The 17,380-nt window shown below is 45.9% G+C and overlaps 1 protein-coding gene and 1 long non-coding RNA gene across 7 annotated transcripts in view; one reads left to right on the top strand and one right to left on the bottom strand.

Annotated features, from left to right (window-relative positions):
* Positions 1-3,447: 3,447 nt before the first annotated feature.
* Positions 3,448-8,572, bottom strand: LOC143834986 (uncharacterized). Of its 2 annotated transcripts, none has more exons than XR_013229944.1 (2): positions 8,408-8,572; positions 3,448-3,754 (listed from the first exon to the last, which is right to left on the bottom strand). It is a non-coding gene; the product is annotated as an uncharacterized LOC143834986 (long non-coding RNA). The 2 variants fall into 2 exon arrangements; XR_013229943.1 differs by lacking the exon at positions 8,408-8,572 and adding an exon at positions 5,025-6,060.
* Positions 8,573-12,922: 4,350 nt separating this feature from the next.
* KIF13B (kinesin family member 13B) overlaps positions 12,923-17,380 on the top strand; it is a 173,148-nt gene continuing 168,690 nt past the window's right edge. For all 5 annotated transcript variants that reach the window (XM_077331968.1, XM_077331976.1, XM_077331959.1 and 2 more), the window contains exon 1: positions 12,923-13,081. In XM_077331968.1, the coding sequence (XP_077188083.1) occupies positions 13,027-13,081 (55 nt within the window). In that variant the 5' untranslated portion in view covers positions 12,923-13,026. The remainder of the gene's footprint in view (positions 13,082-17,380) is intronic.

Below are 17,380 nucleotides of genomic sequence, written 5' to 3'. Positions count from 1 at the left end.
CCAGTGTGCAATCTAGTTTTGATCCTGGCCCAGCAAGGCCCAACCCCTCCTGCTCCAGCATAAAGTAGAGCCCCAAAACTATGAAAGGTCAGGAGTAGCCATAGATCTATGACATAACCATGCAAAGCTGTAGATCTATGAAATGACAATGTATACAGGGCATGAACAGTGTGGTTCCCAGTTCTGCCTGAACACCACTTCCCTGAGAGCAAGCCCTACTGAATATCCCTGAGTAGGATTCTGAGTACACCTACTGAGGATTGCTCTCTCATTCCCTTCAGCAGCCATGGGTGACAACAGAATAATCCTAGATGTTAGCTTTGCTAACACAACACCCATAGTGGGAAAGAAATCCAGGATCCTACTCAAGTCCAAACAGAATGGAACTGGATTTGCTGACAAATTCCAATGTAGCAGTTCCCTGCTAGAGCCTTTTAAAAGCCTATGGGGGAGAGGAGAGTATGGTGACTCTTGAGGTGAGCAAGAGTGTCCAGGGAGACTGCAAGGTTCTCCTGCTCTTTTCTGAATGCTGCTGTCTATATGGTGGATTGGTGCCCATCTTCTCCTATGGAGAAAGAAGCAATGTTGATGACCAGGGAGGTTATAGATGGCATTGGAAGAGGGGCAAATGAATGAGAGCAATCTGATGTGATTAGACCCTGTAATCCTTTCGCATGAGTGGACGCGGCTAATATAATATTGTATTATTTCTAGATACTGGCTATAGCTTATATATATACACAGATACCTACAGACAGAGGTACACACCTATTTTGTATCTACATCTATAGCAATCTCTCTCTCTCTAGATGTGGCTAAGAGAATGTTCCTCTTGATTGTAATATGAACATAGTCATGATTTTCATCGTATATATTTATACAATTGGTTAGGACAATTAGTAACCAAATATTTTTAAAGCAGGGGAACTTGGATTAAGATCAAGATACACCAACTAAACGTAGGTCACCCAGGGAGCAATGGTGAGCAGGACGACTCAGAGGGGAGTCCCATTCTATTCATCCAGGCTTACTCTCAGGAGGTTGCACTTAGGATCACAGACTTAGGGAATTTCCCAGCATAGGACTGGTGGTTGAGCTTTGCAAGGCTTACAGCGACTTTTTCCACACCATTAGAAGAAGAAGAGTTGGTTCTTATATACCGCTTTTCCCTACCCAAAGGAGGCTCAAAGCGGCTTACAGTCACCTTCCCTTTCCTCTCCCCACAACAGACATCCTGTGGGGTGGGTGTGGCTGAGAGAGCCCTGATTTCACTGCTCAGCTTTATCAGTGCCCTGGCAAGCCCAAGGTCACCCAGCTGGCTGCATGTGGGGGAGCGCAGAATCGTACCCGGCATGCCAGATTAGAAGTCCGCACTCCTAACCACTACACCAAACTGGCTCTCATTAGTCTTGTCTGAGGAACGATTTGTGGGATCTATGTGCCGGGGAAGATGAGGAAAGGGTTGCCAGCCATTTCATTAACTTCAGTTGTTCAATACATCCCAAGCAGTGTTGGTGATTTTTTCCATCTCTGTTTTCTCCCCTTAAGACAGCTTCAAAATGCCCAAACATTTGACTAAGAAATAACTGTTGTAACAGCGACTTGGGGGAGAAGTTCTCAAGAAATGTGTAGACTCATCTAGGTGGAAGCAGTCAGGCAGTCCCTAAAGTACACATGAGCCTGTCCTATACTGCATTGGACCGCTGGCACTGTAAGCCATAGTCTTCTATCTAATGCATGGAAAATACACTGATTTGAAACTTTCCCATGAGTGTTTCTGCTACTGCATTTTGGAACAACTGACATCTCCCTCTAGCATCCCTGTGAAGAGCACATCATGTGCACTGGTCTTTAGTTTACTATACACCACAGTCTGTGATTTTGTATTGCAAGGGAGAGAGGTTAAGATGCCCCACTCTCAGGCCTTCCTATGCTGCAAACACCATCTTCCTACCTGCTGCAGAAGTACTTTCGCCGTTTTGCTGTCCCCCGTCAGAGAATAAGTATTTTGACCCAGTACCAATATGTCAAGCAAATTATCTTCTCCTCTAATGCTCCATTATGTGATCCAGCATCAATCTACAGTGCCTTTTTTTTTAACAATAGGCTCTCTTGGGCATTCAGGGCATTCCCTGTTCCCATTCAAGTACAGCTATTTGGGGCTTGGAGGAGGAACGTCTCAGCAGTCAGAAAGGGACTAATCCAGCTTCAGCCCTGCCCTAGAGTTCAGCCAGAGTGGGGGTGGGGATTACAGTGAAATATGGTAAACCCGCCATTTTGTTATCCCTTCCTTCTCCTTCAAGAATGTGGACTGGAAGCATGTCAATACATAACACACATATAAATTCATGCAAATGAAGATGATGTTAGCCATTCAGTCCTGTCTGACTCTTGGCAAGCCATCTGTTGCCACGTTTTTCAATCTTGCACTGCTTCCTCTAGTTGTATAATGCCCCGGCCAGTGTCCATTTTGATTCTATCTAACCAACTTGTTCTTTGTCAGCCTGGTTTCCTTTTACCACTGACCATTCCGAGAGCCAGTTTGGTGTAGTGGTTAGGAGTGTGGACTTCTAATCTGGCAAGCTGGGCTTGATTCTGCACTCCTCCACATGCATCCAGCTGGGTGACCTTGGGATCACCACAGCCCTGATCAAGCTGTTCTGACCGAGCAGTGATATCAGAGCTCTCTCAGCCTCACCCACCCCACAGGGTGTCTGTTGTGGGGAGAGGAATGGGAAGGCGACTGTAAGCTGCTTTGAGCCTCCTTTGGGTAGGGAAAAGCGGCATATAAGAACCAACTCTTCTTCTTCTAATGGTGTGGAAAAAGTCGCTGTAAGCCTTGCAAAGCTCAACCACCAGTCCTATGCTGGGAAATTCCCTAAGTCTGTGATCCTAAGTGCAACCTCCTGAGAGTAAGCCCGGATCAATAGAATGGGACTCCCCTCTGAGTCGTCCTGCTCACCATTGCTCCCTGGGTGACCTACATTTAGTTGGTGTATCAGGGCTCTCTCAGCCTCACCTACCTCACTGTTGTGGGGAGAGGAAAGGGAAGGCGACTGTAAGCCGCTTTGAGCCTCCTTCGGGAGATAAAAGTGGCATATAAGAACCAACTCTTCTTCTTTTCTTCATAATTAGCTTTTCCATTGAGTTGGTAAATCCTGGCACTGATCAATATCTTTGCGGGTGGGGGCATATTGTCATGCCTCTTAAATATTTATAAAATAATTTTCTAATTTAAGATTCCTGATCTGAACAGCGCAGGTTAGCCCAATTCTGTGAGATCTCAGAAGCTAAGCAGGGTTAGTCTTGGTCAGTCTTTGGATGGGAGACCACCAACAAAGGCCCAGGCAAAAACACAGAGGCAAGCAATGGAGAACCACCTCTGAACAGCTCTTATCTTGAAAACCCCACCAGTGAGCTGTGACTTGATAGCAAAACACGCACACGCAACAAAAACAGCAGGTTTATTTTTACAGCCCACCCTTCCCTGTTGGCTCAGGGCAGGTAACAACAGGGTAAAAACATTCAAAAACAATATACATTTCATGAAATAAAATAATCATAATATAAATTTTAATTTAAGTCATATTAAGTTGTCTCCTTAAAAATCTTAGTGGGCGCGGGGCTAGTTTATACTGAGCAGATCAGTTTTTGTGGGTGGTGGTCCTTGGGCACGGAAGCCAGCATTTTCTCAGTTTTAATTTCCTGGACGCATCCATAGGCCTACCAGTACAGTCTTACAAGCCCTCAGGAACTGTTGAAGAAGAAGAAGAGTTGGTTCTTAAAGGTAAAGGTAAAGGTATTCCCTGTGCAAGCACCGAGTCATGTCTGACCCTTGGGGTGACGCCCTCCAGCGTTTTCATGGCAGACTCAATACGGGGTGGCCTTGCCAGTGCCTTCCCCAGTCATTACCGTTTACCCCCCAGCAAGCTGAGTACTCATTTTACCGACCTCGGAAGGATGGAAGGCTGAGTAAACCTTGAGCCAGCTGCTGGGATTGAACTCCCAGCCTCATGGGCAAAGCTTTCAGACAGCTGCCTTACCACTCTGCGCCACAAGAGGCTCTTAGTTGGTTCTTATATGCCGCTTTTTTCTACACGAAGGAGTCCCACAGTGGCTTCCAGTGGCTTCCCTTCCTCTCCCCCACAACAGTGAGGTAGGTGAGGCTGAGAGAGCCCTGATATCACTGCTCAGTTAGAAGAGTCTTATCAGTGCTGTGGCGAGCCCAAGGCCACCCAGCTGGCTGCATGTGGGGGAGGAGAGAGGAATTGAACCCGGTTCACCAGATTAGAAGTCCGCACTCCTAACCACTCAACCAGGATGGATTAGTCCCTGTCTGACTGCTGAGAAGTTCCTGCTCCAAGACTTAGTAGCTGGACTTCTAAGTCACGGAGGGCCCTGATCTTCCCTGAGAGAACACTGGACCAAGCCAAGGTTGAGGCAAGTTTTACTCCTATGGGGCCAGGGACCTGGAGCAAGTTCTGCTCACTCAATCTGAGTGTTCTTTGGGAGGAGAGACAATCAACTGTATCATGTAGTATCACTTATGCAGTTGCTTTATGATGCGCTCCCCCAAGCAGGTACCTGGAGAGGCAGCATATACATTTCCCGAAGGAAATAAAACAAGAAGATGGAAAGTTACACAATCTGGGACTGACAAAACCAGGTAACTCCCCCTGTCAGAGATCACAGGATATGGTGCAGAGGCTACTCTTGATCCTCACACAGCTTGAGCTTCCAGTCCTCAAATCTGAGCCTGGTGGGTGGAGTCAGACCCAAAAGGGCAGCTTGCACAAGTAGGCCTGCGGAGCTAGAGGGTGGAAACCCCTCCTGTGAGTTTTTCCCAAAGGAAACCACCACCACCACTGTCTCCAACCTGTAACAAAGAAATATAACTCTATTTTTCCCTGGAAGAGGCAAGCAGCAGCCTTGATGTCCATGCACCGAATATCAAGATGCTTGCCTATCAGAACCAGAAACAAGACCAACAACATATTCTTCCAGCAGCAACTTTTTTATCTTACTTAATTTGCAGTCCACCTTGCTCACTGAAACTCAGGGCAGAGCAGAAAGTGTAAGTCAGCACCGTCATTGGACGAGACATCTAATAAGCAACATAACAGGGCTTTCCTTGTAGCCAAACCTCCTTCTTTAGAGACGTCTGAAGAACAGGGCTCCTGTCTGCCAAAGCGGATGCAGGAATAAAATTCCGCTAGTCTTTAACATGTCACAAAGCTCCTGTTTAATTTTGCTGCTCGACGAGTACATTAGAAGTAAAGGGAGTGCGCCCCCTAGTGCCCAACACCTACTATTTGCAGCCTTTTCAGAGATGGGATGAGGTTCATTTTAGAACTTCTTTGTCCCTGCCACCTGACCTTTGCAAGGTAGTAAGCGAGGGCAATGTTGCCTATGCATGCTTTTTAAAAAATTTCCTCACTCATCTTCCACATTCTTCATCTGTGATAAGATAGGTGGAAAGGGAGCACTATAAATCAATCAATACAAACTGTACAATTGACACATTGCAGCATATAATATTGTGCTAGCTCAGGCTGCAGTCCGGAGGTATCAAATTACAACCAGAGTAGTTGGCTGAGCAGAGCAGAGCCAGTGAGGAGCCGAGTCAGAAGTCAGGAGTCCAAAGCCATTAGGCAGGGGCAGTCCAAAAGATCCCGTTTGAGGTCACAAATTCCATGAGTCAAGCAAAGTGAATGGCAGCAAGCACTGTGCATGGTTGTGTCCACCTCTGCCTGCCATCCCAGAAGCCCTTAAATAGTTCTTCCTGCAGATGTTTGCTCGCATCCTGAGAAGAATCATCCACCTCAAGCAGGCAGCGACGGGCCAACAACTGCATGCTATGCCTTTTAGTCTGCAGCTGACTTCTAAAATGATGCCAGTGTTGTTCTGCAGGTGTCTCTGGTGAGCTGACAGCCTGAGGAACTTCAGCTGGTCCCAGGCTGGAAGGCTGCAAGGCTGTGGTGCTTTTGCAGGCATTTCCAGCTGCAGTTCTTGAACAGCTTGCCCTTCCATCTCACCCTGTTGGAATTCTGCCTGGACCAAGCTCTGGCTGCTCAGTTCTTCTTCTGAGGAGTCCCCACTGGCCTGAGGCTGGGCCACGACAAATATGCCCACCTCAAGGCACCACTCTATATGTCCACCCCACTTCATTTGGGATAAGAGCATTCCAGCAGTGGATCCAGCCCACCTGAGAACAGAGCGAAGCCTCTGATCAAGTAATGGCCTTCAGTGAATCTGACACCCCTCAACCTCAGATGCATGTGTGCATATCTTTCTCCTGCTGTTCCAGGAGCAAAGCAGCATCCAAAGCAGTGGGATGGACTTAGAACGTTCACCATACTGGATCGTATGCTGAATCTCTAGCTGCCTGGAACTCAAATTACTCCTAGGTTTAATTTGCTGCTGCTTGAATCATTCAGACAAAAGAGCCAGCCTGGTGCTGTCCTTAGAGTGCTGGACTAGAACCTGGGAGATCCAAGTTAAGATCTTCAATCTGCCATGGAGGCTTACTGGGTGGTTTTGAGCTGATCACTCTAGATTAGCTCAGCTGGCCTCACAGGACTGTTGTAAGAATAAACACTGAGTAGGGGAGAGTGATGTTGGCTGTTTTGGGTTTCCCAGTAGGTAGAGAAGATGCACAAATACAACCAGAAGAAGTAAGACAGAATGCAAGAGCACTGTCTGCTAACCAGCCCAGAACTAGGGAGCCAAGGTTCAGACCAAAGGTCAGGGGGAAAGGAAGGCCTGGAGTTCAGGGTCCAAAGCTGGGAAAAGCTACATAGTCCAGATTTCTAGCTGGAAAAGTAAGCACAAGTTAAATTGGGCAAGGTAGTGCTCTGTTCACCAAGGGGGTGGCAAGCAAAGTTGTTTTCAGACCAAGCCTTACTCAGTGTGTTAAAAAGAACTGCCTCCTTTTGCTGACTCATCCCCAAAGACCAGGTGTTGCCTCTTCCTGGTAGATTCCTCATCCTCCAGGTGTAGGCCCTTGCTGCTTTCTGTCAGCATCTCAGTCCTGCTCCTGTAAAGACTCTGCTCCAGGAACCAATATGATCACTGCTGTGCCATGCGGTGAGCGCGCCATTGTCTCTCCAAAGCTGGCAAGCACTCCTTCCTTCTTTATGCTCCACTGGTTCAACACAGCCCGGTGGAGACTGAGGCTCCAGCCTCTGCACCTTTTCTATCATCTCCTGCCAGAATGTGCAGCCAGGCAGTGGTTGAGGAGCATTCTCGCTTCCCCCATGCAGGGCCAAATTCCTCCCATTCTTCCTGAAGAGGAGGTGACAGCTGGCTGGCCCAAGACAATCCAATTAAAAAAACTGACAAGACTTGTTGAAGCAAGGGCTGCAGTTAGGGGGAGAGGTTCCCATATATTTGGGATGTGTGTGTGTGACAGAAGCTATCCCCAGGCAGAGTGAGGAATACAGCAGCGTGGTGTAGTGGTTAGGAGCAGAGGCTTCTAATCTGGAGAACCTGGTTTGATTCCCCTCTCCACCTCCACATGCAGCCATCTGGGTGACCTTGAGCCAGTCACAGTTCTCTCGGGGTTCTTTCAGCCCTTACCTACTTCACAGGGTGTCACTTGTAGGGAGAGGAAGGTAAACCGCTTTGAGACTCCTCTGGGAAGTGAAAAGCAGAGTACAACCCCCCCCTGATTTTCTTCTAACCAAGGTCTGTGCCACTGCCTCTACTCCCCCCACCCCAACTCCATTTCCACAGGGCAAATAGAAGAGCAGGCAGACTGGGAAGCGAGAAAACAGAGGCAGAAATCCCTGGTGGAAGACAAAGGAGCCAGATTTGCAAGGCCAGAGCAAAGAATAGGAATCTCACAGGATTGATCTACAAGTGTATGTGCATGCCTGTGTTATGTACACATATGCCTTTGTGCATGCATGTATCAGTCCCATCTGATCCTAACAAGCATAAATACCATCTGGTGCACTGATAATCCTCTGAGAATCTCTTGTCTGCTGCTTGTTACAAAAGGCATTTGTGGTTTGCTAGGTGTAGTGGTTAGGAGTGCGGACTTAGAATCTGGCAAGCTGTGTCTGATTCCTCGTTCCCTCATATGCTGGGTGACCTTGGTTCACCACAGTACTGATAAAGCTGTTCTGACAGAGCAGTAATATCAGGGCTCTTGCAGCCCCACCTACTTCACAGGGTGGTAGAGAAAAAAAGTGGTATATATGAACCAACACTTCTTCTAAAAGTCTCCCTAGACTTCAGCCCCAAGAGGAAGTTTCTCCCTTTTCTGCATAAAGATAATTACTCTACTAAATGATTAAGAAACTTACTCTCCCTTGACTGAAAGACTTAGTATACCTGTGATGGGTACTGCATGTCCATTTGCGTTACAGAATCAGATATTTACAGCTGGTTTTCAAAACCTTACCTGCATACAGACCATTGGTCTGACTTGGTCATTGTTGTGCCCTCTGACTGACAGGCTGCATGCTCTTCTACTGAGCCCTGGATCTCAGTAAATTAAAACAATACAATACCAAGGATATGGTTAATTACCCTTATATAACTAAAACTGAAAGAACAGTGGCAACTTATTAAAATTATTGGTCTTAAAGGTGCCACCAGACTCAAATTTTGCTCTGTTGCTTCAGACCAATATAGCTACCACCTGACTCAATGACCCAAACCTCTCTGTTCTGAACTTTCATTGCATGTCAGAAATGTTGCACTCGAATTCCAAAAACAAGGTTGCATTCTCCCCTTCAGCCAAAAGGTGTCAGCATAACCTGCATATTTAGAGTTGCATTGTACTACTACAGAACGCTTAACCCCCACTGCCCCTCTCCTAAATGTATTTGATTGACCAAGAAAAGAGCTCTGTAGCATCAGACTAAGTCATCCAGCACCCTGTTTCCCACAACAGACAAACGGAGACCCCAGGAAGTCCCACAAGCAAGACGTGAAAGCAACAGCCTCTGGCGTTTTTACACCTCCCTATTACAAGGAACTTTTAAATTTATTATTTATTTATGTCATTTATGCAATCTGCCTATCTCCTTGAGCTTCAAGGCAGATTACAGAACATGAAACTCAATTTTAAGAAAAGCAGCTGAAACCTTCCATCATCAGCGCACTTGCCCTAGGATTACAGAAGTGGGAAAGAATGCAAATGAAAGAACTGTCTAAGAAATCAGTCTCTGGATAATCACAGTAGAAACTGCTGAGCTAAGATCCATCCACTGGATGACTCAACGTCAGCCAGTTTCAGGTGTCCATACAAGACAAATATGACTGTAGGAATCCAATGTGCACAGAAATCATGGTACATTTCCATGGAAGGGAATGGTTATGGTTATTAAGCAGCAATGAACACACATCTATTACTTAGCATCACTCAGGGTGGCACCCTGGCACTGAAAACTGATTCAGAGGCCAAGCCCAGGTGAGCTGTTTATTTTGATCAGAGCCCCACCTATAAGCCATCCATCTGTCTCTGTTCTTTTCCTTCCTCTCGTCTCAAATTTTTGGCAGTGAGTAGAAACAGGCATATGTAATACTGAAGTCAGAAGATCAATCTATTATGGCCAAATGATGTGTATTCAGCAGCCCAACAATCTCAGCTTCCATGTTTAAAAACCCCAAGTTGCTAGCCCCTGTGGCTCCAGGCATGAAGTATATGAGCAATCCTGGTAAATTCTCAGAAACCAGAAGCCTGTTGAAATCTCAAGGCAGAAGCCAGATCCTGAGCGAGAGTTGGCATGGAAAGTTTTAGTGACTTATAACACATCCTTTGCATCCTTCTAAGCCCTGTCTTCAGTATACTTGGGCAGGCATAACTGTAAGCAAAGCAAAAGTCGGTATACAAAACTAAGCAAGAGGGAGTGCTGCTAAAGCCTCTTAGCCTCTTTAACCAGCAGCCTTACAATGAGACAGGCTGCTGGCTGATCTAGTCTGTTTGGATTGGCAGCAGTTCTCAGGCAGAGAAAGGTCTTTCCTGATAGGCAGGTAAGTGCCAGCAAGTCACAATAGACTTATGGTAGCCCCAGCAAGCGGCTCTTAAAGCAGAGTTGGTTAGCTATTGCCTTCTTCTGCAGTTTTCCTTGGTGGTCTTTCCAAGATCTGAGAAGGCTGAGCTACACTATGCCATTTTTCCTCTGTCTTTCCTAGTAACTGCTGCTTAAGTTCCTTAAGAAGAAAAGTCAGAGACTGAACCTGGAACCTTTGCTTAAAGATTTATTTTTCCCATTCCAAAGTCCGCTTGAGTGGGGAGGGTGTTCTATAAATTTAAATAAATATATATATAAATAAATTCACTAATTGTTGGTATATGAAAGATTCCGGTGATTAGCCATGTTAGTCTGAAGCAATAGAACTAAGTCTGAGTCCAGTGGCACCTTTTAAGACCAACACTGTTTAATTCTGGGTATAAGCTTCTGTGGGCCTGCACGATACATTGAAACAGACTTCTGCAAGACTTATAAATAGATGGTAGGGTGCAGTTGTAAGGATGGGCTAATCAGAGTCAAGATGCATAAGTAACTGAGTGATAAAGATAGCTAAAATTGAATTAAAGTAATTGGGATGATAGCAGCAAATAAGCATACAAGTAAATTAACTAACAGATGTGGCATCTAACCTCCCCCCCCCCACACACATATCTACTGTGTTGCAGATCTTTACAGTCTCAATTCTTAGATTAAGGATCCTATATTCTTTACGCCCGAAAGTGTATCCTACAAATATGCCTTTCTCATTTCTTGTGTCTATCTTACTTTGTTTCTCCAAGGAAATGTAGGCTTTTGATCCAAATACCTTCAGGTGGTTCAGACCATAGTTCATATGGCATCTTTCTTGCACCTTTGGTGGTAACCTGTTCTGTAAGTAGGCAGCAGTGTTAATTGCTTCTCCCCAGCATTTTTCAAGTAGCTGTGCTTCTAGAAGCATGCACCTGCAGATTTCACTTAGGGAGTGATTCTTTCTTTCTTTCTGCTCTGACATTCTGTTCTGGAGTATATGGAACAGTGAGCTGATGTTTGGTTTCTCCTTTTCATATCCCACAGTCTCCTCCATTGTCTGTGTGAATGGCCAGTTGTTTTCTCTGGAATGTTTTGCTTACCACTGCAAAATGTGCCTTGAGCTTCTCCAATATTTGGCTTATCTCCTTGATAAAATAGGTGACCGTATACTTTGAGAAATCAATAAAAGTTAAAATATATCTGTTCTCACTAGGAGTTTCTGTCTTTATTGGGCCATATACATTATTAAGAATTAGCACTAGAGGGTGCCATGTCTGGTTTGTCTCGTGGCTTTTACTGAAGCTAGGCCTTGTTCCTTTCACAGTCTCTTTTAGTACTGAATCTGGTTCTCTGTATGGCCTTGGTCAGGTTCTCAACTTGGGCAATAGCATTATTATCTCTAAGTCTGACATTTGTGCCATAGCCAGGAACATTTCTTATGATTGCAACATTTAGTCAGGTTGGATTTTCCATACATATGTCTAAAGCATACAAGTACTCCTGCACTGTCTCTGTTGCAGTCAATTCACTCATTTGCTTGATTTAGACATCTTTCTATAAATGATGTCACCATCCTTCTTTTAGCAAGCACTCTTATTGAAATTAGGTTGTTTGCAAGTTGTGGCATATATAAGCAATCTTTAATGAGAATCTCTCTAACCATACGGAAGCTTGTATTTTACAAATCTACCAGTTCTGCAACCACGGGCCTTCCATCTGCCACACTTAGAGTCTCTTGTATCTTAATTTAGGGTTTCAAAGATGTCCCTGTGTGAACACATGTGAACTCTGTCCAAATACCATGTCTTACTTTTGTTTGCACATTGGGTCAATTTCAAGGGTGGCCACTTTAAATTCTCTTTCTTATTGCTTTGAGAAAGGCACCTTTCTGCTCAGAAGCACTGTAGTCCCTTTTGAAATGCCCTTGTTTTCCACATGAGTGACAAATCACCTTGCCCTTTCTGTTTATATTCAAAACCCCAGTTTGACAGGCTCCAGAAACAGCAGAACAGGTAGTTCAGCCTGGAGTTCAATTGACCAAACAACATGGTTACCATTTGCTATTTAAAAATTATAGCCCTGAAAAAAATAGTAAAGGGCCCTTTAACAAAGCTTCAGTGGGATGTTATTTACTTACATGCTACTAAAGCTTCAGCTAATCACCCAGAAGAGACATTTTGCTCCAGACCACAGGGGGTTTTGTGTGGGGAGAGTGTCATCAAGTTGCAGTCAACTTATAGTGGTGTGGTAGGATTTTCAAAGCAAGAGACATTCAAAGATGGGTTAACCACTGCTTGCCTCTGCATAGTATTTCTTAGCATTCCTTGGGCATCCCCCCTCCAAATACCAATGGTTTGACCCTGTTTGGCTTCCAAAATCTGACATCAAGCTGGCATAAGTTATCCAGCTGAGACCAGTAACCCTCATACAGCAGGCTAAGTTTACTAGAACTAATTTTCCTCCTTCACTCGTATACATAATTTCAAATTGTCTTATACAGTCTGAGTGCGTCCAAAACGTACATATTATACTAACAATTTCTTACTGTTTTCATCATGGTGTTCTAAACTTCTCATTTTATATATGTTTCATATACGTTAACACATTCGTGGCTTAAACTCCATTCCCTGAGCCTTTAAGGAAAGGCAGGATCCATTTCCCTTTATTAAAAAACAAACTATAAGTAAGCCTGCCTTCGTTGCACGCCTACGTTTCCAAATATTAATTTGCACCTTCCACCCTTTGCGTACCACCCAAGTAGCAATTGGACTACAATTCCCGGGAAGCCTCATTCCCGCGGGCTAGGACTACGCATCCCGTCATGCAGCATGTGACACGTTGGTTTTAGGGCAACCGGGAAGGCGGAGAAAGTCCGCGCTGCGCGTGGGGTTCTGGGTAATGTAGTCTTTATGGGGAGGTCCCTGCCCCAGCTCACGCTCCTCCTCCTTTCTCCTTCTCCTCTGCGAAGACGGAAACCCGAGGACAAGCGAAGAGGAGCGGCGGCGGCAGCAGAGGCAGCTGGGCTGGCGAGATGGGGGACTCTAAAGTGAAGGTGGCGGTGCGGGTCCGGCCCATGAACAGGAGGGGTGAGTTGGAAACCGCAAACACGGGACGGGGAAGACAAGCCAGACTCTGAGCGGTCAGGAGGGAAGGAAGAGACCATGGGAAGGGGGGTGATTCTAGCCCCCTCCAGGAAAGTTTGGAGGAGAGGAACGAGACCCAGCCCTAATAATGGGGGTGGGACAGACCAGCATTTCCCTCTCCAAGTTTATGGGCAGGACCCCCCCCCCCCCCCGCATGCAGTTCAAAAATACCTGGGAGCGAGGAGGACTAGATAGCCTGTGAAAATGGGAATGTTCCTGGACCCCAAAATAGGGCTCACCTCCATTCCCTCAATAAACTGGGTATGAAGGGAGCCCTCCCCCCACCAAAAGCCAATGGGGGTATGGGAGGAAGGCTATTTTTGAGTTTTCGCCATAAAACGGGGTGTGTGTGTGAAAAGAAGTCCCTGTTCCGTATGAAGTGGGAGAAAGGGCGCTCCCTGAAAAGGGGGGGCGGGGGTTGTCCCAGGATAATATGTGAGGAAAGGTTCCCTTTCAAACCTTGGAGGAGGTGCAGGAAGGAAAAGGCTGCTCCTGTAGGAAGAAGAGGGTGTTCCCTCCACACAGTTGGGGAAGCGGAGAAGAGCAGAGACAGGCAGGAGAGGTTCTCCCCGGCTCTTGAAACGTGTCCTACAGAGCCTCTCCCTCACTCACACCCCCCTTTATGAAGGGAGGCACGTGGGCACTGGGGCTTTCTTAAGAATTCCAGAGAGAGCAAGGAGGCCACCCCCACCCTTTTCCTCCTTGGACAGGTGTACCTTCAGCCTTCGCAGCTGAAGGTGAATTTAGGTTACTGTATTATCCGGTGGCATTCAGATCACAACCACAACACCTCCGCCGCAACTCTTGGTGGAGCACAGCTTTCCTTCTCCCCCATGCCGTTCGGCTTGCCTTTCCAACAGGTGTCAACAGACGGCTGAGGTAATAGGAGGTGCATGGTGGTAAAGGTACAGCAGGGTGTGTCAGGGAGAGAGGGAGAGGAGTCATCTTTGCATAATGGTCTGAAGCGGGGTAGAGAAAGATGTGGGTGTTCTTAGTCCTGTTAAAAAGCATCGATGGTGCAGAAGTGGCTTTTGCCCAGATGTGCTTTAACTAGCTGCGGTTAACCTCTGTGTTAGTTGACCCATTTTAGTTTTGTTAGCTTCGCCTTTTTTTTGGGGGGGGGGTGTTAAGCAAGTTAAGCAAGGCAGCTTCCTGCGTCTACTGACAAAGCCTACAATTCTGGCATGTGCTTCACCTCCCCATCCTCTATTAACCTGAAGGCAAGGAAATAGATATTTCCTAGAGCCAGCTGATCAACTTTTTGCATTACAAGGCACTTGGCTGCCTTGTGGTCTTACTGCCCTGCTAGAAGTCCAGCATGTCTGAGGCAATGCTATGCGCCAAGGTATTTATTTACTTCATTTATACCCTGCTTTTCTCCCCATTGGGGACACAGAGTGGCTTACATCTCCTCCCTTTTGTCTTCACAACAGCCCTGTCACGTCCTCTAGTATTGGCAGGCACTTATTGCTGTCTGTCATCATAGCTTGCTGAAGGTCCCCCCCTGCTCCTTTTAAACTTCTGAAGCATTGTCTTCCCTGATGCTTATTTATTACTGTGGCGCCATAAACACCTGTGGGCATGGGGGTTTTCTTCAGTGGTGCCTGTAAAGCAAGAGAGTGCATCTGTGCTCTTATCATTTATTTATGTGCAGCCTTTCAACTCCTGGCTGAGTGGATGAACCCACTCCCTGGATCGCTTGCCATTTGCATGAGCCATCAGGTGTATCCTGGCTCCGGTGTGCAAGTTGAAAGGACTTAGATGAAGTTGTGATCAGGAGAATTTTACTTTTCTCTCTTTCACAAAGAGAATCCTGTCAGGCTGTCTGTCCTGGGTTGTCTCTTGGCTTCAGGCATAGTCCCTGTGCCTGAAGGAGGCATCCAAAGTTCTGCGGCGGCATAGTGCTTTTGCTGGAGGATACAGCATTCATGCCTTCACAGTCATTGAAGGCCTTATTATTTGTGAAGCCAATAACACAGAAGGATTTTGAAGAGGCAGAGGAATTAGAGATCAAATTGCCAACATACACTGGATCATGGAGAAAGCTAGGGAGTTCCAGAAGAACATCTCCTTCTGCTTCATTGACTATGCTAAAGCCTTTGATTGTGTGGAGCACAACAAATTGTGGCAAGTTCCTAAAGAGATGGGAATACCAGAGCATCTTACCTGTCTCTTGAGAAACCTATATGCAGGTCAAGAAGCAACAGTGAGAACAGGACATGGAATCACTGATTGGTTCAAAATTGAGAAAGGAGTTTGGCGAGGCTGTATTCTGTTGCCTTGCCTATTTAACTTGTATGCGGAGCACATCATGAGAAAGGCAGGGTTAGATGAGTCACAAATTGGGATCAAGATTGCAGGGAGAAATAACAACCTCAGATATGCAGATGATACCACTCTAATGGCAGAAAGCGAAGAGGAACTAAAGATCCTCTTGATGTAGGTGAAGGACAGCATAGACAGTGTTAACTGCACAGTGGAGGTGATAACCAGCTTGCTGTTTCCTGACTTTTGTGAAAGTTGTACTGCGTTATAGAAACGTAGACCTGTTTTTGCATCCGGAAGTGTTGCAGGTCTGTGACGTGATGGGTGTTAAATGGAGCATGCTAACTTAACAGATGGAGTTTTAAGGAGAAAGGCACTACTCTTCCCCCCCCCCTTTTTTTTTTCTTTGAGATTCCTGTATCAATCTTGGCTCTTTTCTGTTTGAGTGTCATGTGTGCCAAAGCCTGCCGGTCAGTTTGGAGGAATGGCGTCTATTGGGTGCCATTGTTCCCGCTAACAATAGCCGTATCGGGAGAAGATGGCTTAGTGATCTATGTGCTAGGCCTGAAGTGTGTAGGTTCCCTCTAGCCATATGTTCAAATCTCAAGCATCTTAACTTTTCTCTTCACCTTCCAAAGGTACAGACTGGGGTTTAATACCAAGCAAGTCAAGTTTATTTATATGGTCTCAGCCCAAGCAATTTATTGGAAACAGTCTGAGATCTCTGTCTTAGCGTTACAAAGATCAGCCTGGTATAATGTGGAAGTGCCACGGTCTATCTTGGTTTCTGAGGTATGCAGCATGGGCTAAGTATTTTGAAAGAAGGAATGCATATTTAGAAAACGTGTGTGCCACCTTTCCAGAGACCTGCTTGAGGGTGCTCACGAAGTAAAAACAATGCAACAAAACCCTAAGAGTAATCGGTATGTGCAGGTGTGCTTTATGAAGAGCATACCTATACAGGTGGGCTTTTCACTATCTTGCATGATCTTGAAATGGGTGGAAACATCCTTCTCCACATTGTCCTTCTTGCATAAGGTGTAGTTCTATAGCAAGAGACGGACCAGTGCTGGTTTATGGAAGTGACAGCCAGGCTATGGCAGGCAGCAATTGCTAGGTAGTCGACACAAAAGTCTGAGAATTCTTAAGTGCTGTCAGTAGACTGCAGATCCTGGTCCCGATCCCGTTCCTGAGAATATGCTCTCTGCAGCAGGGGTTGGAATGGTAAATCCTAAAGTGTGGACTGGAAGCCCTGAATCTGACTTGCCTTTTAAGGCCTGGGTTTGTGAGGGCTTTCTGATACAAAGCCCTGAATTGTTAAACCTTCCCTGGGGCTGGTCCTCTTCTGGGTGACATGCTGATACTTAATTACACAGTGTGTGCTGGATTCTCTGGTTTAACCATCTTGAGTAAACAGGATCCCGAGTGAACTCCCTTTCTTGCATGACTTGTGCTTGTATTACTCTGAGTGTGTGTGTGTGAGGTTTCGAGGACGGCCGTGTTGTGGGCATTTAAAATGAAAAGTGGCAGTAATGCTCAGAAGCCCTTGAATATGTGCCCTTGAATTTTATTATAAGGAATTAATTGTCGTTAGACTAATTAGCCTTACCAATAAAGTGGCACGCTCTGCTGCCTGCTGGCAGCGTAAACAAAAACCTCAGTTGGATCCGTTCTCAATTATCCACTAAAAAAAAAGAAAACCAAGGAAAAATAACAGTTAATTGGCTTTGAAGTTTGCTCTGTACCATAAACCGGATCGTACAGCCGGACAAGTAAAACTTTGGAGAGCCCTGTGATGGAGAAGTGAAGCACGTGGCTAAGGAGTTTGTTTCAACATGCTTAAAATAGAACGGCATTTGACAAAAGATTGCCGTAGCGTCAGGCTTGCAGCAAGCCTTGGTGCTCTGGATGGCAAGTCGATGTACCTGTTTTTAAAAGAAAAAGCCTTGGATGATTTTAAAATAAAACTTTTGAGTG

This window comes from Paroedura picta, chromosome 1, assembly GCF_049243985.1.
Source record: "Paroedura picta isolate Pp20150507F chromosome 1, Ppicta_v3.0, whole genome shotgun sequence".
NCBI lineage: Eukaryota > Metazoa > Chordata > Lepidosauria > Squamata > Gekkonidae > Paroedura > Paroedura picta.
This window is presented reverse-complemented; position numbering and strand designations above follow the sequence as displayed.